Source organism: Garra rufa, chromosome 6 (assembly GCF_049309525.1).
Source record: "Garra rufa chromosome 6, GarRuf1.0, whole genome shotgun sequence".
Classification (NCBI taxonomy): domain Eukaryota; kingdom Metazoa; phylum Chordata; class Actinopteri; order Cypriniformes; family Cyprinidae; genus Garra; species Garra rufa.
In genome coordinates, this window is record NC_133366.1 from 45,427,150 (window position 1) to 45,451,040 (window position 23,891).

The following is a 23,891-nucleotide window of genomic DNA, read 5'->3' on the forward strand; positions in this document are numbered from 1 at the left end:
TGTGACTGGAGTTTGGCATGAGTTTGCAAAGATTAGGAAATTTGGGTGTGTATTATTAGTTAATTCAAAAAATTTAGGTTGAATTTAGATTTGACTTGATCACGGTTTCTACAAATATACAGCTGAAGTCAAAAGTTTACACACACCTTGCAGAATGTAAATTATTTGACCAAAATAAGAGGGATTATACAAAGCGCATGTTATTTTTTTATTTAGTACTGGCCTTAATAAGATATTTCACATAAAAGATGACTTAAATCTGTTGAATTTATAAAAAATACCCAATTCAAAAGTTTACATACACTTGATTCTTAATACTGTGTTGTTACCTGAATGATCAACAGCTGTGTTTTTTAGTGTTTAGTGATAGTTGTTCTTGAGTCACTTGTTTTTCCTGAACAGTTAAACTGCCAGCTATTCTTCAGAAAAGTTTTTCAGCATTTTTGTGTATTTGAACCCTTTTCCAACAATGATTTTGAGATCCATCTTTTCACATTGAGGACAACTAAGAGACTCATATGCAACTATTTAAGAAGGTAAAAAACCTCGCAGATGCTTCTGAAGGTAAAACGATGCATAAAGAGCAGGGGTGAAAACTTTTTGAATTTGAGATGTGGGTAAATTTTACATATTAACTTGTGGCTTCTGAAGGGCAGTACTAAATGAAAAAAAAAATTATGATATTTAGGCAAAATAAGAAAATTGTTCACGTTCTCATTCCATTCAAAAGTTTTTACCCCCTGGTTTTTAAAGGGATAGTTCACCCAAAAATTAAAATTTGATGTTTTATCTGCTTACCCCCAGGGCATCCAAGATGTAGATGACTTTGTTTCTTCAGTAGAACACAAACGAAGATTTTTAACTCAAACCGCTGCAGTCTGCCAGTCATAGAATGGCAGTCAATGGTTACCAAATCTTTAAGAGTAAACACAAACATACGCAGACAAAGCCAAATTAAACCCTGCGGCACGTGATGATACATTGAGGTCTTAAGACACATAATGATCGGTCTGTGCAAGAGACTGAACAGTATTTATATCATTATTTACCTCATCAGTATGGAGCGCGTTCACGTGACGTGTCAACGTGCTCTAGCAAATTAGTCGGTGAAAAGTCAACACTCCCAGATGAGTTCGCACAAGGAAACGTAATCTTTTCGTTATTCGTAATTACCATTTTGAGAGGCCAATATGCACTATGTAAACAACTGTGTATGTGAGTGATGTATAAGCGACAGATCGCATCCGCGCACGCATCTACTATGGCAGATCATGTTGTTGACGCATCATGCGCCGCCTATTGGGAACGCGTTCAGGAAAGTAGAACATTGCGATGGATCAGAGATAAATAGTGATATAAATACTGTTCAGTTTTTTGCACAGACCGATCGTTTTGTGTGTTAAGACCTCAATGTATCGTCACGAGTCGCAGGGTTTAATTTGGTTTTGTCTGTGTAGCTTTTTTTACTCAAAGATTTGGTAACAATTGACAAACAAATTCACCGACATCGTGGATGCCCCGGGGGTAAGCAAATAAAAATGTGGATCATTCAGGTAACAACAGTCAGTGTATTAAGAATCAAGTGTATGTAAACTTTTGAACACGGTCATTTTTATGAATCCCACTATTATTTTGTTTTGTGGAATAAACCTCTTTTATGTGAAATATCTTATTCAGGTCAGTACTAAATAAAACAACATGCATTTTGTATGCATTTTGAATGATCCCTTATTTTGGTAAAATAATTAACATTTAGCAGATTCTGCAAGGTGTATGTAAACTTTTGTCTAAAACTGTAAATATTGATTGTTTTAAAGAGACAATATAAAATTGTTGCAAATAAAAAATAGCATTTACATTTTAACTAATACAATGGAGGACAACAAGCTTTTCCAAAGTCACCTTTTAATGCGCTGTACATTAGCGTGATAATGATATGGCGTGATAGCAATATTAATAAAAATCCAGTCCAAGCAGTATCATTGTACGTCGTAAACAGGCACACATCAACTAGATAAACTAAATTAAATAAAATACTCGACTGAAACCATTTATCAATATAGTGAAAACAATTCTAAATGTTGCAAGATGTAAATGTTAAGGCTGATTTTTTTTTGTACAGACAAAACTAACATTCAAGTAAAATTCTTTTCTGATGAACATACAAAAAAAACATTCTTTACATACAATCCTTATATACAGAAAATAAAGCAAATCAGCACTTTATGCAAATGCAAAACAATTTTTGCTTGTACCAAAACAAAAACACATTCTGGAAATTGAATACAAAAGCAAGAACAAAAAAAATGACCTTTGCATTGTAATGATGATGAGATACTATTGCCATTCAGTTATGATGAAATCTGTATGACATCATTACAACTACACTGTGTGAATCATGCCTTTAAGAATCCTGGGATACACAAGAGAATGACCGACAAATCAAAAGCAATTCTTTGAAAATGTTTGGCTTTTAACTACGCTTGCATTTGAAACCCAAACATTTTTAAAACATTATTTACGATAAATACACAAATATATAGATATTTCCAGTTTTTAATAGCATTTGTAAGGAAAATAGAGAGTCCTAATATTTTCTAAATAAAGAGCCATATGCTGCTAGGTTCATTCTATAAGTATGCAAGGCAACAGTGCGTTGTGTAATCTACTGTTAGTCGCTTACACACGTACACACAGTATGTCATTACACAGGACAAACCATTCAAATGTTATTGGTGATGTTTCAATACCACACTGGAATTTTGCTTATTGCAGTTGCACTGATAGGACTGAAAATTAATTAAACAGACACCAGTGGAATATGATCAGAGTTTGTGAAACTATAATCAGGCCTGCACTACCAGTCAAAAGTTGGGAACAATTTGGATTTTTGAATTCGAATAGTAAAATTTGAATTCTTTTTATGATATTGATCTCTTACACTCACCAAGGTTGCATATTTTCGCTAAAAAATAGACAGTAAAAACAGTAATATTGTGAAATATTATTATAATTTAAAATAACTGTTTTCTATTTGAATATATTTTAAAATGCAATTTATTCCTGTGATGCAAAGCTGAATTTTCAGCATCATTACACACTGATATCATACAGTATTTCACAAAAGTGAATACACCCCTCACATTTCAGCAACCATTTTAGTATATCTTCTCAAGGGACAATACTATAGAAATGAAACTTGGATATATTTTAGAGTAGGCAATGTGCAGCTTGTATAGCAGTATAGATTTACTGTCCCCTGAAAATTACTCAACATACAGCCATTATTGTCAAAATAGCTGAAAACAAATGTGAGTACGCCCTAAGTGAACTTGTCCAAAGTGTCAATATTTTGTGTTACCACCATTGTTATCTGGCACTGTCTTAATCATCCTGGGCATGGAATGGACCAGAGCTGCACAGCTTGTTGCTGGGATCTTTTTCCACTCCTCACGGAGCTACTGGACGTTAGACACATGGTGCTTCTCCACCTTACACTTGAGGATGCCCCACAGGTGCTTAATAGGGTTCAGCTCTGGAGACATACTCGGCCACCCCATCACCTTCAGCTTCAGCTTCATCTGCAAGGCAGGTGTCATCTTGGTGGTGTGTTTGGGGTCATTATCATGTTGGAAAACTGCCGTTCTGCCTAGTTTCTGGAGGGAAGGCGTCATGTTCTGCTTCAGAATGTACAGTACATAATGGAATCCATGTTTCCCTCAATTAACTGCAGCTCCCCAGTACCAGCAGCCCCAGACCATGATGCTACCACCACCATGCTTGACTGCAGGCAAGGCACAATTTTACTTGGTACTCCTCACCAGGGCATGGCCACACACAAACAAGTTTATCTTAGCCTTATCAGACCACAGGGCATGGTTCCAGTAATTCATGCTCTTGGACAGGTTGTCTTCAGCAAACTGTTTGCAGGCTTTCTTGTGAGCCAGCTTCAGAAGAAGCATCTTCCTGGGACGACGCCTATGCAAACCGACTTCTTGCAGTGTGCGGAGTATGGTCTGAGCACTGACAAGCTGACCTTCTACTTCTGCAACCTTTAAAGCAATGCTGGCAGCACTCATGTACATGTTTTTTTGTAGCCAGGTTCTGCACCTGACGCACAGAATGAGTGCTCAACTTCATTGATCAACCCTTGCAAGGCCTGTTCCGAATGGACCCTATCTTGGCAAACCTCTGTATGACCCTGGCTACTCGGTTTCAGGGTGTTACTGAACCTCTAACAGCCTTGGCCATCTTTGTGGAGAGCAACAATTCTAATTATCAAATCTTTGCCATGAGATGCCATGTTGAACATCCAGTGGTCAGTATGAGAGAATTGTACTTAAAGCTCCAAATTTTAACTGCTCTAATACAAGATACACAACTTTGTATGGTCCTGTCAAGCAAACAAAAACATAAACATGATGAATAGGATATGTGTACTCACTTTTTTGCCAGCTATTTTGACAATAATGGCTGTATGTTGAGTAATTTTCAAGGGACAATAAATCTTTACTGCTATAGAAGCTGCACATTGACTACTCCAAAATATATCCAAGTTTCATTTCTATAGTATTGTCCCTTGAGAAGGTAGAATACTAAAATAGTTGCTGAAATGTGAGGGGTGTACTCACTTATAGATACTGTAAGTCTTTACTGTCACTTTTGAATATTTTAATGCGTCCTTGCTGAATAAAAGTATTAAATGTACAATCACAGGAATAAATAAGATTATTTAAATATATTTAAATAGAAAACAATTATTTTAAATTGTAGTACTATTTCACAACATTACTGTTTTACTGTATTTTTGACAAATAAATGCAGTCTTGATGAGCATCAAAGACTTCTTAACATTAGAGAAATCATAGTTATTCCAAACATTTGACTAATAGTTTATTAGTCAACTGTAAGATATGAACAATAAAGCCAACAGAGGGAAGAGGGAATGCTAAAGCTTGAAGACAGTGAGACATCGCTGTCTGCTCTCTTGGCTGAATGAGATACGAGTATCTCTAAGACATATCCCTATCAAAAGGTTCATAGAAGTGTGAGACGGTGTTTTAATATCATCCTAGAAGTCAGATGGAATTCGGATGTGTCCAAAGTTTGGCGGCGCATGCATGGTCCACACATGCAGCACATAAGAGCAGAGTTTCAGCTTAGGTAGTAGTTCACTCACCGATGCATTCTGACGTCTCAGTGTTTCCACAGTGTAGAGTGTGGAGGTTTGGCAAAGGCATTCCAAGGCATCCCATTAACAGTGTTTACAAGCTGTAGTCTTCTTAGAAGGTCATCCGACAACAGTAACAAATATGTGAAAACCAAAGAGGAAGAATACCATTACATTACATTAAGTGCAAGATTTGGACACATACAGTATGATTCTCTTTGTGTCTTAGATCGGAGTCTGTCTGAAGTCATTGCAGGTAGCGGTAGACTTTAAAGCAGTGGTTCCCAGAATCAGCCACAACAACATGGCCATCCGAGGTCAGAGCGAGACCCTGCGGACCGTAGAGAGGGTCCGCCGCTGTATTGATGTAGGACAGGAACGATCCACTTCCGTCAAACACCTGAGAATGAGAATGATTTCTGAATTACATTTTGTAATGCTCTGGGTAAGTTTGTATTTATTTAACAGGGACAGATGATGCTATGATCAGATGATGGTATGATTCTTTAGGGTCTTCATGAAATGTCTGCAAAATACTTTTAAAATTAATTTAGAAGTCTCTTCTGCTCACAAAGCCTGCGATATTGTTAAATATTTTTACTATTTAAAATAACTGCCTTTTATCTTAATACATTTTAAAATGCTAAAATTTTCAGCAACATTACTCCAGTCTTTAATTTCACATTTTCTAATATGCTAATTTGCTGTTAAGAAACATTTTATAATTATTATTATTATTATTATTATCAATACTTAAAACAGCACACAGTACATTTTTTCAGTATTCTTTGATAAATAGAAAGATCCAAAGATCAGCATTTATCTGAAATTAAAAGCTTTTGTAACATTGTACACTATACCATTTTTGGGGGGAAAGAAATTAATGTTTTTATTTAGCAAGGATGCTTTAAATTGATCAAAGTAATGATAAAGACATTTATAATGTTACACAAGATTTATATTTCAGATAAATGCTGTTCTTCTGAACTTTCTATTCATCAAAGAAACCTGAAAAAATTGTACTCAGCTGTTTTCACCAATAATAATACTAAATGTTTTTTTAACAGCAAATAGGAATATCAGAACGATTTCTGAAGGATCATGACTGAAGACTGGAGAAAAGATGCAAAAAAATCCAGTTTTAAAATCACAGGAATAAATTAAATTTTAAAATATATTCAAATAGAAAACTGTTATTTTAAACAGTAAAAATATTTCAAAATTGTACAGTTTTTGCTGTACTTTGGATCAAATAAATGCAGGTTTGGTGCGCAGAAGACACTTCTTTAAAAAACATTGAATATCCTACTGTTAAAAAAACTTTTGACTCAACTACTGCTGTGAGTTCAGGATAAAAGCTAGGATCAAAATCAATCAACGTTTCCAAGTGCAGAACATAAAATAAATAATGAATAAACATTGATGTCACAATCACAAAGTGGAGGATTTTAACTTGACTGACTGTGATTACATTATATTTTAAAGTACTAACTAAATGTTTCTGGCTAGATAGTCTAGACATGGGGTGGTTGGAATTTATATTGACTGACTTATGTGTCTGTCAGGTTAACACAGGACTTCACAAGAACTCATTACCTGTATCCGACTATTTCCCCAGTCTGCCACAATAATGTTCCCATTGACATCCACAGCAACCCCCGTGGGAGCATTAAACTGCCCGTTGCCTTCACCGTTTGAGCCAAATTTCAGCAAGAATTCTCCATCTGCATTAAATACCTATAAGAGAGTTTAAAGTATAATATATAGAAATGTTACATAGATTACAGAATACTATACATTATGAATAAAAAAGACAAAAAAAGCAAAATACACTCTTTTGTTCATGTAGCATGGAAATATTTGTGATGACTGTTGACATTGTTAGAAAACTTAAATGGATTAAGTTTTAAGGACATCATTAAAATAGTCCATGTGACATCAGGGGTTCAACCGTAATTTTATGGACTATTTTAACAATGTCCTTACTAGCTTTCTGGGCCTTCAACATGTCAGTTGCATGCTGTCTATGCAGGGTCAGAAAGCTCTCGGATTTGATCAAAAATATCTTCATTTGTGTTCTAAAGATGAACAAAGGTCTTACAGGTTAGGAATGACATGGGGGTGAGTATTTAATGACAGAATTTTCATTTTTGGGTGAACTGTCCCTTTAAATGTTTAATTTTACCTTAACAGAGTGGTTATGGAAGTCTGTGATGATTATTTCATTGTTGTTGTTGACCGCCGCAAAGTGTGGTCCTACATGGAAAGAAAAAGCTAGGTTAAACTCTAGAAAACAAATGAATGATTAGATTACATGACTGTTTCACTCAAATCACATAGCCATATGTGACCCTGGACCACAAAACCAGTCATAAGGGTCAATTTTTTGAAATTCAGATTTATACATCATCTGAAAGCTGATCAAATAAGCTTTCCATTGATGTATTGTTGATAGGATAAGACAATATTTGGCCAAGATAAAACTATTTGAAAATCTAACATCTGAGGGTGCAAAAAAAAAAATCTAAAAACATTGCCTTTAAAGTTGTCCAAATGAAGTTTTGTAGCAATGCATATTACTAATCAAAAATTAAGTTTTGATATATTTACAGTAGAAAATGTACAAAATATCTTCATGGAACATGATCTTTATTTAACATCCTAATGATTTTTGGCATAAACGAAAAATCGATCATTTTGATTCATACAACGTATTATTGGCTTTTGCTACTTAAGACTGGTTTTGTGGTCCAGGGTCACATATTTTATATCATTGGCATCTGTATGTTACAATCCAGTCTGCAGCCCTTCATCAGATGCTATACAGTAGTCAACATTCGAAGTGGATCAAAACCTTTCATCAAATTTGTCCTAAAACCAAAAAGAATACCCGTTCTTATCTTAGGACAACTTTGATGAATTTTTTTGATCCACTTCGAATGTTGACTACCGTAGACCTGTGCCTACCTGCAAACTGTCTGTCGCCGTTTCCCCTGCTGCCAAACTTAGTGACCAGTTTCCCACTGGGCTGGAAGATGAAAACTGTACAGGCCTTGTTGTCCACAACAATAACATGGCCGTTCTGATCCACGGATACACCTTTTGGACCCATCAGCCTTCCTGAGCCCAGCTTAGCCTTCAGAAAAACCAGAATATTGTCAATAAAACTCTAGAAGTTATGTCAATACTGAAGCAGTTACACACTAATTCTGAAATCTGCCTGTCCGTACTAACTAAATATAACTGACCTTGTATTTGCCCTCACTGGAGAAGATGCTAACCCACTTATTGTCATAGTCAGCAATGATGATGTCCCCATTTGGATGCACAGCTACTCCAGTGGGCCGCTGCAGCTGTCCTGGTGAACGGCCACGTACCCCAAACCGGCTCTGAAACTCTCCCGTATTTGAAAATATCTGTTTAACAGAGGATTGAGTTTGGTTATCAGATTCTACATGAAGATATACTGTATCCACAGTTTACAGGACAGGGGTTTCTTACCTGCACGCACTGATTGTTACTGTCTGCAATTAAGATTTTTCCTTCTGAACAAGCCGCTACTCCTTGGAGGTTAGTGAACTCTCCTTTATTCCTCCCTTTTGTTCCTATTAAACAAAGAGATGTTATGTAAAAGACTTGAGATAAAGATATCAGAACCTCTGAAGTAGAAGTAAAAACGATGTATTAAGAGCCGAGGGGTGAAAACATTTTGAATTTGAAGATCAGGGTAAATTTAACTTATTTTGTCTTCTAGGAAACATAAGTATCTTCTGTAGCTTCTAAAAAGCAGAAGGATTTTTCTGAAGAACACAGGCAGTTTAACTGTTCAAACAAGGGACTCATGAACAACTATCACTAAGCAGCCAAATAAACACACAAAAAAACCCACAGCTGTGTATGTAAACTTTTGAACGGGGTCATTTTTATAAATTCAAATTATTTTCTCTTGTGGACTATATGTAAACGTCTTTTATGTGAAATATCTTATTCGGGTCAGTACTAAATAAAAAATAACATGCATTTTGTATGATCCCCCTCATTTTGGTAAAATAATTACACTAAAGACTGAAGCAACAATGCTAAAATTTTGACTTTTAAAATATATTCAAATAGAAAATTATTTTTAATGGTAATAATATTTCACAATATTTCAGTTTTTCATCTATTTTTGAAGTACATGAATGCAGCTTGATGAGCATAAGAGACCTCTTGTAAAAAGATTTTAAAAATCTTACCAACCCCAAACCTTTAAAAGGTAGTGTTTGTACTAGTTTGGTGCAAGGTTATAATCGTTAATAAAAACTACAACCAAAAATAAATGAATTAATTAATTTACTGAAATAAAATATTTCACTATTTTAGTTATTGCAAAATTTCTTATTTTATTTTAAACTAAAACTAATTAATAAAAACGTATTTAGAAAAAAAAAAACATATTAAGAAAGAAACAAAAACACAAAAAAATAAAATTTACATAAATAAAAAAAAGGTAAAATTGTGCAAAGGAAGTAAGAAAAATACACTGATTTATTACCAAAAATTGAAATAGTATATCAATGATACTAAAATAACAGTAACACTTTATGATAAGGTTTTATTAGTTATTGTTAGTTAATGTATTAACTAATTAGGGCTGGGCGATTTGGCCTAAAATCAAAATCTCAATTAATTGAACATTTTAACCCGATTACGATTAATGAACGATTATTTTATTCATTAATAGAATTATATTTAAATATTTATTTTTTTGCCCTCATAGTTCACTGACAAGTTTTGTACAGTAAATATGCTCACATATTACAAGTGAGAGATTTTTGAATGAAGGGTGCACACACTATCTACTATCTATGATTATTTATTGAACATCAGTGTTGAACAACTAAAATTAAAGCACACATTGCTTAAAACGAAAAGTCACATTTTTCTTAAATTAGTGAAAATAAATAACTTGCACTTTTGGAAACAAAATAAATTATTTATAAAATAATAATAAATATTAAAAGTAGAAAATAAGCAGTATCTCTTCTAAATAAAATTACTCTTGTATATCCTGTAAATACTTTTTACTGTATAAATACTGCTTAAGCTCTCCATCGACATGTCGGAGGAATAATGTAACGTAACTGAGCGGGGTCACCTGACTCCACACGCAGTAGTGTTTTTAAAGGGAAAGTAATTGAAATAATTGACCTGGAAAAATTTGATCGATTATAGGTTCTGAATGTCGATTTCGATTACTTTTCGATTAATCGCCCAGCCCTATAACTAATGTTAGTTCATGTTAACTAAACTAGTTGACTAATGTTAACTAATAAACCTTATTGTAAAGTGTTACCAAAATAACACTGGTTTGGTGCTAGTCTAGATGAAAAAGACAGCAAAACTAGTGACGTTGTAGTAATTTTCAACAGAGAAAAAGCAGTTCATGATTTATTAAACCATCTCCGTTAGTTTTTTCCTGCATGTACCTATTCTAAAAATGAGGTCATCCTCGATCGGGTTCACTCTCTTTTTTGGGGTGCTGAACAAGCTTCCTCCTCGTCTGACACCCTTCTGCCGACTCCTGCTCCCTGGAGACTTTGCACTCCGTTTTCTTGCCCCACCATCGCTTGATCCCGTGGATGCAGCATTGGCTGCGGTGGTGGTGGTTGGAGAATCATCGGGAGAGCAGGTGACCTTTAACTGAAAGGGGCTTCCTTTGATATGCTGATCATAAAGTCTAAGTGCTAGACTAAAATTTCCCTCTTTCTTCACCGTGTATTGAAATTCATACGTTCCATTTTTATGGTCCACTATTTCGCCGTCTGCAACGCTGCCATCCGGCGTGCAGACTTCAGCTGAGATGATAGCATTACCCGTCTTGCACAGTCCTCCAGACTTGTCTCTTGTGGTTATGAGGACCGTTGCCGGCTGGCCCACTACACACTGTTCCAGACCTTCCCCTGATGCCTCAGTCTGACTGGCCACAGCATTGGTGGTGACGATAGTTCCCAGGTTGTGGATGGACTTGCGAAGTCCTTCGATCTCCATCATGAGATCCAGCTGGTCGTTCTCCTCAGGCTGAAGAGGAAGGCCCTGGCTGGCCAGGTCGCTGAGTCTTTCTCCCACGTCTTTATGGGTCTGCAGAATGACAGCTTTGTTTCCCCCGTCCAGGGCTTCGCCGGTCAAACCACAGTTATAGTTGATGGCAGCTTCCTCCTGCAGAAGAGTGTCCAACTGAGCCTGCAAAACCTTTCGGATACACAAAAATAAACAGTAGGGATGTTAGGATATTTTTTATTTTATTTATATTAAACTAACACGCAAATATATTTTAATAAACAGCAATTTAATAATGACACATGACTGTTTATTTTTTTGTAAGAAATTAATATTTTATTCAGCAAGGTTGCAATGAATTGATTAAAAGTGACAGTAAAGACATAATGTTATAAAAGATTTCTGTTTCAAATAAATGCTGTTCTCTTAAACGTTCTATTCATTAAAAAAAATCATGATTTCCACAAAATATTATTCAACTAAACTGTTTTTATGGAAGCCCATTTTCCCCAATAAAAATAAAGAAAAAGAAAAAAAGGTTATTGCAACATTTTATCTCACAATTCTGACGTTTATTCTGGCAAATCTGACTTTTTTCTCAGAACTTTGAGACATAAATTCACAATTGTGAGTTATAAAATCAGAATTGCGAGATATTAACTCACAATTCTAACTTTTTTTCTCAGAATTACGATATCTCACAATTGTGACCTTTTTTTCATAATTGTGAGTTTATATATCGCAATTGCGAGTTATGAAAAGTTCACTTCCAGAATGAAAATGTACAGATAATTTACTCACCCCCTTTTACTCATCCAAGATGTTTCTGTCTTTCCTTCTTCAGTCGTAAAGAAATTATGTTTTTTGAGGGAAATATTTCAGAATTTCTCTCCATATAATGGATTTCTATGGTGCCCCAGAGTTTGAACTTCCAAAATGCAGTTTAAATGCAGCTTCAAAGGGCTCTAAACGATCCCAGCTGAGGAAGAAGGGTCTTTGAAGCACCCATAGAAGTCCACTATATGGAGAGAAATCCTGAAATGTTTTCCTCAAAAAACATAATTTCTTTACGGCCAAAGAAAGAAAGACATGAACATCTTGAATGACAAGGGGGTGAGTAAATTATCTGTGAATTTTTGTTCTGGAAGTGAACGTATTCTTTACGTCAGAATTGTGAGATATAAACTCTTAAAACAATTATTAATAAACTGTACATTCAAATGTATTAAATACCAAAAAAATATGCATATTTAATCTAATTGAATATAGACTAATTTGTGCTTGCCAATATTTGTGTGAAGCATGTATTTTAATGCTTATTAGAGTATAATGCTGTTAGCTCAGCAAAATGCAAACAATTTTAAGTTGAGTCTTCTGTGCACATACCTTCTGTTTCAGTCCGTAAGTGACTTCCAGCTCCATTAACAGGACACTCTTGCGCGTATCGAGAGTTTTGTGGAGCTCGCTGAAGGAGGAGTGGATGTCTTCCTCTATGGAGCTCCGCTGAGAATTCAACTGCTGCAGAATGTCTCTCAAACTCTGAACTGCCTCTCTTATCTGAGGAAGCCTGCGAGTAAGTTAAACAGGTCCATTAACCATCCATTCATTTGTATATTCATCTATCAGCCATTATTGAAGACATAAACAATAGATCACTGAGCAATCAGTTAATGAATTAAGCAATTAGAAGATGGAATTTTTTCTTAGTCTGAGGCCCACACATTATCTACAGACTCAGATTCATATTTTCTATACTGATGGTTAGGTCAAGTTTGTGGAATAGATATAAATATAGTAAAATGTGTAGCAAAATGAATTTTGATGGCAGATGAAAGCCTCACAAGAGCTACCTGTGTGGGCCTTCTTATTTGTAAGCCTAATTATTAAACAGTACAGAGAATGACATAATGTGCATCATGGGAGCACCTGTTCTTAGCTGAATCCACTCTGTCCTGCAATGCCGCTAGCTGTTGGTCCAAAATATTTTCCAGCGAATCAGTGGGGTGCTCAGCGTGTTCTCCATTCATACAGTCCTCACATACTGGATTCTCACAGGCCAAACAGTATAACGCAGACAACTGAGTACAGCACAGAAGAAAATTGCAGAAATTTAAAAACACTCCATAAGGGTTTCAAGTAAAAAACGGTTCAAATACACAAAAATGACCTGAATAATTGTTCTGAAGAACAGTGGGCACTTTAACTGTTCAGGACAAACAAGGTACTCATGAACAACTATCACAAGGGGATGTAAACTTTTGAATGGGGTCATTTTTATAAATTCAACTATTCTCTTGTGGTCTATATGTAAATGTCTTTTATGTGAAATATCTTATTCAGGTCAATACTAAATAAACAATAACATGCATTTTGTATGATCCCTCTTATTTTGGTAAAATAATTAACATTTTGCAGATTCTGAAAGGGGGGTGCAAACTTTTGACCTCAACTGTAAATACACTTCTAGAAATCTTATCTATTCTAATTTGTTTTCTAAAATAATTTCCATTGATCCTTCCTTCAAGCTTTTCAAGTTTTATCATGTAGTCACCTTGTGATGCTTAATCATTAGCTTTTCTTGGAATAAGTAGAATATATTTCATAATATAATGGGCACAGCCATTTGTAAATTTAATGGCTTCTAGCTTACAGTGTCATTCGCTTCCAGCTATTTTAGCTGTACAAAACAGCTTGTTTTGCTTTTTTACATTTTTATTGTTTAGTGCACGTTGTTATCCTTCTTGTTATTTCCCTACAGCGAATGAGGCGGATATATTATGCAAAATGTAAGAATTACTTTCTGTAGGAACAGCCATCCTAAATGTTCCCTAACCTACCAGCAGACTTAGCTTCATGTCTTAACTTAATGATATTTATAGAGGGACCAGCTGAGATCAGGGTACACTTGTTTTTCTGGGACAGAAAGCTTATGCTCATGGGAAAACACTGCCTGTGAGAGATATTTCACCCATCTGTGCAATCATTTTATGGTGTGTGTGTGTTTGTGTGTATTGAAATGAGTCTCACTTTTCCTTTGTGTTGAGAGCAAATTAGCGCTGTTCCCTTGCCAGGCAGAGCCTCTAGTACAGTACATTCCTCACTGCTGCTGTCAGGAGAAGCCTGCTGCGCCTCCATGCGGTTGGAAGATGTAACTGCACCCACAATACAAGGATGCAGAAAGCACAAACCTAAAACAGGATGAAAAAGATATGGGACAGCCTGAAGTAAGTGTTTTATTGGTGTATTATTTTTGGAGAAAGCAGTTTGACCACTCATATCTAGAAATTTAAACTTTAAAAAAAAAGCAACTGTATGTAGTTTTGTGTATTTTGAGACTTCAAAGCCACCTACAGTTAAAAGGGGACATCGGATGCAAAATTCACTTTTATATTGTGTTTGCATAGCAGAATAAGCAGTGTGTGGACACAACCCCCCTAAAATGATAAAAATCCATTCACTCTTTTTTTTCCCCGAAAAACTTAACTAGTCTCAATTATCAAGCTGTTCTGATTTTCTGAGCAGTGTGATGTCATACTGTTCAGGCCCCTCCCATGACCAATAATGGACTGTCCCCTATTTGCATATTTCAGCCCTCAACCCGTTCCTTCATTTTCTCCATGCTCAAGGAGCTGTCACGACAACAATGTCCTGTAAGCAATGCAGGTGTTTTGTAGTTAGATGTAAAAGTGAACATAAGAGTCTTCATTTTCTCTCGACATGAGAGCCACTGAAGACCAGGGTTACCACAACAAAACCTGACCAATTATCTACTCAAAACTAGCCCAAAACTAGCCCAATCGCATTTCAAAGGTGTTCCCCGGTAAAATTCGCTTTCTGTTTTTTTTTTTTTCTGGTAAAATTTGACTTCCAGGGGCTAAATATCACGTTATTGGGGTCGCTTCAACCCGTGGACATTAAAAACAACCTGCGGCAATAGTGTTAAAGTAGCCCACTGCTGAAGATGCAGTGGATAAGTTTTGTTTTTGATGGTAACACGCAACTAAATACAAAAAAAAAAAAAAAAAAAAACAGAAGAGGGGGTGGGATGAGCAGTAGCTCATGTGAACAGAGCTGTTTTTGACAAGGTAAAAAGGGTGTTTTTACACAAACATTGAGGAATTTTAATCAGAGAATGTTATAGACATTTCATGAAGACCCTAAAGAATCATACACACTTAGGCAAAATGGGCATCCGATGTCCCCTTTAAGTGAGTGGAATTATGTAATTAGTCAAAATGATGTAAATAGCTGTATACTTGCATTTGTTGCTGCCTTAAAGCAATCAACCACTTTTTGTAGAATTCCATACTGTTTACAAAACGTACATACTCCCAGAACAGAGGCATCAGCATTAGAATGATTTTGAAATTGATATTTAAAAGTTAAAAATGTCCATACAGTTGCTTTAATTTTCATAATTGTGACTATATCTCACAAGTGTAATTTATTTTTTAGATTTCAAGCTATACTTCACCATTACCTTTTATATTTTTTACTCCGTGGTGGAAACGGGCTTCCATAGTGAAGCCTATGCCAAAACAGGTGGAGAAACAGTACAACTGAACGTTTAAAGCCTGGCTCACACTACAGGATTTTTAAAATCTAACCGATTATGAAATCTGGTTGAAGTGCAAACATAAGGAGAATCTTTGCAGATTATCTTCCCTGAAATCTTAAACATGCACATTTGAACATTTGAAAACTATGGCACATCACACACTAGAAGATATTATTCAGATTATCATGCCGGAGGGATCGCCTCACGTGATCTCACTACAGATGTTAGCTTGCATGCTAGCAACTTTCTACACTCTCCCTGTACGTTAAAATCTGAGGCAATTTCAACCCAGCTTTTCTTTGTCCTTGCAGTTTGGGTAAGTTTTCGACATATTATACAGACAGTGTTACAACAAAAACTCAAGAAGTAGTTTCCTCCATCTCCACTATCCAACAGGCTCATACAGCAGCTGCAGTGTGAGCCAGGCTTAAGACGTTTCATTTCTAAAAATCATTCCAAAACATGTTCCACTAGTTTCCTAGTGGCTTTATAATAATATAAACATAAAACACCCATAATATTAATATTTGCAAAGGCACAGGAAAATGTTGCTAACATTAAGTACAGACACCACCAAGTAAAAAAAGGGGGAAACCAAGTTGCAGTACAGAAAATATTTTCCATAAATAAATTAGGCATAAAAGCCACAAAGTTAGTGGAAACCAGGTTAAGAGTTTAACATAAGCATATAACAGCTAAAGAAATCCAGTCTGATGCAGAGCAAATACTTCACAGAAGGAAGTGTTTCTCACCTTAGAGAGATGAAGCTCAGGCGTTGTGCATGTAAATGTGTGTATTCTTATATAATGCAGGGATATTAAGGAAAGAAGGTGTATTTGATCCACTGGAGACACAAACAGACCACAGGCTGCAGGGGCCAATTACAGTCTCCCATCATTTGACACTGGGCCCTATGGAGAAAAGAGAGGCCAGAGTTAAAACTCCACATATGAACACAGAAACATACAATATTAAAGTCTACACAGTACACATACAAAAAAAAAAAAACTTTAGAATGTAGAAAAGCTAGATAAACCATGGTATGTGTCCAAAGAACATGGTATCACCATGATACCATGGTAAATGAACTTACGGAACATGAATGAGAGTTAAAAATAATCTCACTGGGTTACACACAAATTCACAGAGACCTACAGGTTACTATGGTAACATAAAATGGCAATTCACAAGAGCTGCAGTCACATGAATATTTTCTCATTCTGCAATGTATGTGCTGAAAGCACGTTAATGAGCGCGGTCTCATGGCTGAAGTATTTTTGAAGACATTTCAACAGGACACTTACGTCTTCAACTGTGACAATAACAAGAAGTGTTTCTGAGCATCAAATCAGCATTTTAGAATGATTTCTGAAGGATCATGTGACACTGAAGACTGGAGTAATGATGCTGAAAAATCAGCTTTGCATCAAAGGAATAAATTACATTTTAAACTCTTATTAAAATAGAAAACTGTTATTTTAAATTCTAATATTTTTTTAACAATATTAAAGCATTACTACTGTATTTTTGATCAAATAAACAGTCTTTATGAGCTTAAGAGACTTTTTTCAAAAGCATTAAAAATCTACCAACCCCAAATTTTTGAACAGTAGTGTATAATACCACAATCTGAAATAAAATATGAGCACAGAGTTAAAAATGCGCGTGAAGTTTACTTTGTTCACTGGCACTTTGCTATTAAATCCAGCTGTTTCGAAGAATTATATAACAACATAAACTTAAATATACTGAAATACCACTCTTAAACATGAAGTTAATGAATAATTTACAGAAGGCTGTAATGTTGTGACTGAGCAATAGGGCACAGAACAAACACACAAGTCCTTTTTGTCTGAGGTTCACTATGATCTTTGGTACTGATTTCAATGTATTTCACCAACAGATGGTAGAAACCCAATGATGACCCATGGTTTTGACCTTTAACAGCTTCCATTCATGCCCACCATAAAACAAACCATTCATTTTGATAGAAATAATTGGATCTTTCCTATGTTGTCATGATGTGAATGGATTAAAGACACTCTTAGACTAATGAAAATTTAGGCAAAACAGGATTAAACGACTAAACATCACATTGACTGTATTTGCTTTGGATTACAGCTGGTTCAGTCATTTATATCCTACAGTGCTTTTAGTTTTCATTAAAAAGGTAACTGGAATTGGGTCATAATTATACTTTGTGTTTCCTGAGCCTTGAATCAGTAACTACAAGCACTCCTATATAAAAGAAGTAATATGTTATGATAGTACCCCACATAATGACTAGAAAATTATTCAAAACCACAACTACTCATGAATACTGATAAAGTAAGTTACTTGGGAATTACTTGAATGGGAATGAGGTCACAGGGGAATTGAATCGGATGAAAAGATAACGCTCATATGATGATGTAATACAAGGAAATGGAATATTGAGCTGCCATATGTCATTACTCCACAGACAATGGCATTTCTGTCGCAAAAAAGCTCTCAGTGTTAGAACCAGAGCCCCTCTTTCCATCTCAGAGATCATAATGACAAAGGACAAGGAACGTTAACCATAAGGATCCTGGCAAAGACAGGCAAGCGATTTTGTGAAGGACTATTTAGAGTTACTGAAGCAGAATCTCCCCAGGGTAAAACCACTCATGCATTCTGGACAGAAGATCCAAAAGCACCCGATAGTTTTCCTGTTAGTTCGCAGAATGAAAAGGACGTGTCATTCTCATGATGGCACAAGCACTAACCTGTCATAATCATGAGCTTCACAGCCAGCACTACATGTTACAAAACCATAAAAAAGAAAAATGTCTTGTCTTGCCTGGGGTATAAAATAGGGCCTCAAAAATAATGGGTCAGTGGTGCTAAACCTTCAGATAAGGTAGACAGTCAACCTTTTCATTCATTTAGCCTGTTATCTTAACTTTGATTAGTCAGCTAGCTTAGCATATTGTTAACTTAATAACTTGCTGCATTATGTATGTAAACACATGAAGTATTTATTTTTTAGAAGAGTTGAGGTCAGACTCAGAAGTTTACATGCACCTTGCAGAATCTACACAATTATTTTACCAAAATAAGAGGGATCATACAAAATGCTTGTCATTGTTTTATTTAGTTTTGAATAGTACCTGAATAAAATATTTCACATAAAACACATTTACATACAGTCCACAAAAAAAGTAATAGTTAAATTTATAAAAATGACCCCATTCAAATGTTTAAATGTACTTGATTCTTATACTGCGTGCTACCTGAATGATCAACAGCTGTGTGTGTGTGTGTGTTCTTTTATTTTATTTTTTGTTTAGTGATAGTTGTTCACGAGTTCCTTATTTGTCCTGAACAGTTAAACTGCCTGCTGTTCTTCAGAAAAATCCTTTAGGACCCACAAAGTCTTTGGATTTTCAGCATTTTTTTTGTATTTGAACCCTTGCCAATAATGATTGTATGATTTTGAGATCCATCTTTACACACAGAATGAAGATGTGTACATTTTTCTTATTTTGCCTAAATATCATATTATTTTTCCATTTAGTACTGCTCTTCAGAAGCTACAGAAGATACTTACATTTTCCCTAGAAGACAAAGTAATCTTTAAACTCAAAAAGTTTTCAACCCCCGGCTCTTAATGCATTGTGTTTCCTTCTGGAGCGTCAGTGAGCGTTTGAACCTTCTGTTATAGTTGCATATGAGTTCCTTGAAAAGATGGATCTCAAAATTATACACTGATTGCTGGAAAGGGTTCAAATACACAGAAATGCCACAAACAAAGTAAAAACTAAAGGGATTTTTCTTAAGAACAGTTTAAATTTTTAATTGAAATCAGCATAAAATGGTAAAGTGTAATTGACTTGTTGGATTGTTGTTGTTTGCTACATAGAAGAGATGTTGTTGTACATTTATGTTTTTAATTAAAGATTATATGAATATGATTAAATAAAGATTATGAATTAAAAAAAAGTCACAAGGCTCAAAGATGATATTTTAGTACAATTCCATTACTGCAGCCTGGTCTGGAAACACTTAAACGTGAAAACAAATGATCTAGGATTGGGAAAACGCCTGGAAGTATAATTAAGCAACACCCACTTCACTCTCAGTTTGCTTTCATCTGAAGATGGTGAAGGTAGGAAGAGGTCCACCATGTATTCCTCTGTGTACTGATTTGCTGGTGGGTTGATTCGCTTAGATGAAACATCCTGAATAAGGAGGATCATTTGTATAAACTACTGTGGTAATAATGGCAGGAAACTGGTTCACTGCAGCAAGTCTTGAAGAACAATGTAGGAAGGCCATTCAGAAGAAATGCCAGGATGCCTTCAGACAGATACAGCGCTCAAATGTCGTAACATGTGTTCGCTGATCCATGTTTCATGTCCTGGTTCTGCCAAACACCACTGAGGCTGCCAAAGAAGACTATGAACAAGAACCAGTCTCTGACAAAGGGGACTGTAAATTTTAAGAAATGGTTCCTGCTCTTGGAAAAGGAAGAAGTGATGCAATCAGCCTGGCTGTAAAGCTCTATCTGACATGGGGAAGAGCATGCCCTTCCATCACACAGATCAAAACCCTTGTCTGCACTTCAACAGAAGTTGAATTTTAGAAAGCAGTTTATCTAACACTCAATCTACAAATTGGATGTGTTCCTTTATTGCGTCAAAATAAATAAATAAATAAAACTTTTGTGTTCCCTAATTATGGAGAGTGCTTCCTATTTCAATCACATATTGGTATTTTACTTTTCTAAGAGGCAGAAACATAATTTCTTACACATAAAACCAATTAATAATAATAGCATGACATATTTCATAGTATATAAGTATTTTTATATTTTATGTGATCATAAAATAATGAATAAATAAGCTTTCCGTTGATGTATGGTTTTTTAGGATAGGGCAATATTTGGCTGAGGGTGCAAAAAAATCTAAATATTAAGAAAATCACCTTTAAAGTTGTCTAAATGAAGTTCTTAGCAATGCATATCACTAATCAAAAAGTAAGGTTTTGATATATTTAAGGCAGGAAATTTACGAAATATATTACTGGAACATGATCATTACTTAATAATCTAATGATTTTTGGCATAAAAGAAAAATATAATTTTGTGGTCCAGGCCAGGGTCACATGTATTCTACTATATATTTTATGCTATATTTCTACTGTGTATTTCTGTATATGTACTGTATGTTTCTAGGTAAATATGCTATTACAAAATACTAGGTTTTACAGATTGTGAAGCAAAATTCAGTGCAAAGATGCCTGATTTCCTTTTTTTTAGGCCAAGCATCACAGCATATTGACATCATGCTAAATCAGTACACCAGAAGCTGCCAGCCAAAAAGGTACAAGTATATGTGAAAGCCAGACAAATGAAATAAACAGAATATTAGAATAGGTGCAGAGCTAAGGAAACAAGTAGCAGTTTTGCTATACATGAGGCCTATCAGAAAGATTCAATCATTCACTTTCAATCTAAAAAATAAATACCTAATATTGTATGATTGCACGAGTCATATGCAGTCATCAACAGAACAAGTTCAGGCTTCAAGCATTCCATGCATTAAAACCACTTGATATAAAGAAACAAGGCTGCGAACGCAACAGTAACATCTTCCATCACCGTGCATATGTGAGCATCCATCTCCTCTCCTCTCCTCCTCCTCTCCTTCCACCCCACCCCCGTTCTTGCTTCCCATGGAAACATGGTGCGTTGGTGTTATCGCAGATGCTGCTATTTAATTCCCTGACTGTAAAACAACCAGCCTCGCTTTCTCTACTGTCCTATGTCTCTGTCAGTATTTCGGGTCTTACCTCTCCTCCATAGCTGCGTAGCTTCAGAATCACAAGCGCTACAGAAGCCTCTTGCCTTACTCATCAGCCTGAAACCCATTTCCCGTCGAGGAGGGGTGGGGGGCTGTTTTGCACAGTCTCTTTTCGTTTCTGTTCACTCCCCCTCTCTCTGCACTACAGCGACATAAGCAACTCACACCAGCATGCCGTAGGGGAGGGGCCAGGCGCGGGCTGCCGCTCAGCAGCCAATCACAGGACACGAAGCACAGACTGACTGATTGAAGCAAATAATCTCAGTGCTCTCCCTCTACCTTGATTTTTTTTTCTGTCTGTCTCCTCTCACACTAAAAACACGATTAACCCCCTGGTATCCAAAACACATTTTATTGAAATTGATTCTTTTTTTCTTTTCTTTTTTTTTTACATTTTGTATACTGAGGGGATTTGAGGGTACTAGACAATATTCAGCTCTAAGTTTGTCACCATTTATTTCTATAGAGTGTTTGTCTGACCCCTCATCAATCAGCCATATTGGCGGCACTTAGGCTAATGTAAACAATACCACTGAACCAAATTCGCAAATTTAGCTGATTATTGCTGCGGAAATTGGTCAACAGTTGTCATGTTTTGGGCTGTACTAATTGGTTGGACCAGGAAAAACATTTAGTGTACTAAGAGGTACAACAAATCAAAAAAACTGTCTGTGGTTGGCCAAACTGAATCAGGATTTCCAGGGCAAGAATCTTGACAACATTTGTGTTTGTTCTTATCATTTCTGGTCAGGTATAGGTGAAATATTATGCTAACAGAGGGTTTGCATTTATGCCACAATTTGGATACACAGCCATATTGGTGATACTCGGATGTAAACAACAGCATGGACTGTACTACTGAATATGTTGCTCTGCTAATTTATGCTGTCTAAACCATGGAAAAAAGGACTTGGTAAGCAGGAAAGGGCGCAATATTTTGACAAACTAAAGTTAATAGGTGGTAAAGATACATACGAGCAGTATTAAATAAGATATTAGCCTAATATTTCACCTATCTGACTGGAAACGATAAGAACAAACACAAATATTGTCAAGATTCTTGCCCTGGAAATCCTGGTTCAGTTTGGCCAACCACAGACACCTTTTGTTCCTTTTAGTTTTTGCACTCTGCTTCTTTGTTTGTTATAACTTTTGGCAGTCTGTCATACTCCAAATGTTTTTCCCAGTCCGACCAATTGGTACAGCCCAAAACATGACAATAAATGAACATTTTCAGCAGCAATAATCAGCAAAACATATGAGTTTCGTTCAGTTCAGTGCATCGTTTATTTTCAGTACCGCCAATATGATCAATTGATGACGCGTCTTGTAAACACTGTACCTTAATTAATACTGCTCATACGTATCTTTACCACCTATTAACATTAGTTTGTAAAATATTTCACCCTTTCCTGCTTACTAAGCCCTTCTCTATATGATTTAGCAGCTTTTACATGTTTTTCCCATGGTTTAGACAACATAGTAGAACATCGTATTGAGTAGTACATTAACCGTGCGATCAGTGCTGTTGTTTACATCTGAGTATCTTCAATAACTGTGACGTAAATGCAAACCCTCTAAATGAAATATTAGAAAAACATTTAATATTACTTTTAATTAATTATTACAAAGTTTAAATTTTATATAGTGCAAAGGTATTTAAAAAACCATGTAAGAAAATGTAATGCTTTAGTAATTATAATGGTAATTCATATAAGATCGTGACATGACAGTTCTGTTTGTATGTTTTTGTTTTTGAACAGAATATGTTTTAGCAGTTACATTGCTAAATACATTTTATTTTTCCAGTCAAACCAAAGAGAGCATTGAGGCACTATTGAATGCTGTCCAAGTTGGAAAATATGAGTGGGACAGACTGGTACTCTCACTGAACGCATCCCAGTGTCATTACAACTGCTGGACAATGCACAATGCAGATACACACAAGTGCACAAAAACACACACCCAAGTAAATAAAAGCATACAAAAGCCTCTGAGGCCACAAAAACACATATAATGAGCTTAGTAGTGCATTAGTGCATGATGTTAAGACCTTTTATTTGAATCTGTATGACCATTTCGCACCATGAACAATAAGACACTGAGCTCAGTAAGCACTGCAGTATAAAACAAGTGGCAATTTCTGGTTTACTTTTAAACAAGTAAACCATCCTTCACAATCCTAATGATTTGCTTAGCTAAGATATTAAAGCTAATATCAAGGCGTCATGCAATGTTCGGCTGGTTTAGTCGTGAAGAGAGTAAATGACAGGTTAGCAGTACCCTCTTCTGGTAGATT

General features: G+C 35.7%; 1 protein-coding gene across 1 annotated transcript; it reads right to left on the reverse strand.

Moving 5' to 3' along the window:
* Nucleotides 1-1,888: 1,888 nt before the first annotated feature.
* Nucleotides 1,889-21,721, reverse strand: trim2b (tripartite motif containing 2b). The gene is made up of 12 exons (XM_073841815.1): nt 21,582-21,721; nt 16,520-16,678; nt 14,237-14,397; nt 13,136-13,287; nt 12,596-12,776; nt 10,639-11,401; nt 8,672-8,775; nt 8,419-8,586; nt 8,138-8,306; nt 7,356-7,426; nt 6,767-6,907; nt 1,889-5,570 (listed from the first exon to the last, which is right to left on the reverse strand). Exons 3-12 carry the CDS (start codon nt 14,342-14,344, stop codon nt 5,418-5,420), a joined length of 2,010 nt encoding a protein of 669 aa, XP_073697916.1. The 5' UTR covers nt 14,345-14,397; nt 16,520-16,678; nt 21,582-21,721; the 3' UTR covers nt 1,889-5,417.
* Nucleotides 21,722-23,891: the final 2,170 nt, after the last annotated feature.

What these genes read in the sequence shown, in the direction of transcription:
- trim2b (XM_073841815.1), bottom strand. Translation starts at nt 14,344, where the DNA reads ATGGAGGCGCAGCAGGCTTCTCCTGACAGCAGCAGTGAGGAATGTACT. An exon ending in CTTACGGACTGAAACAGAAG is followed by an intron (nt 11,402 to 12,595) that starts GTATGTGCACAG and finishes TGTATCCGAAAG; the next exon opens with GTTTTGCAGGCTCAGTTGGA. An exon ending in CCAGTGAGGGCAAATACAAG is followed by an intron (nt 8,307 to 8,418) that starts GTCAGTTATATT and finishes GTTTTTCTGAAG; the next exon opens with GCTAAGCTGGGCTCAGGAAG.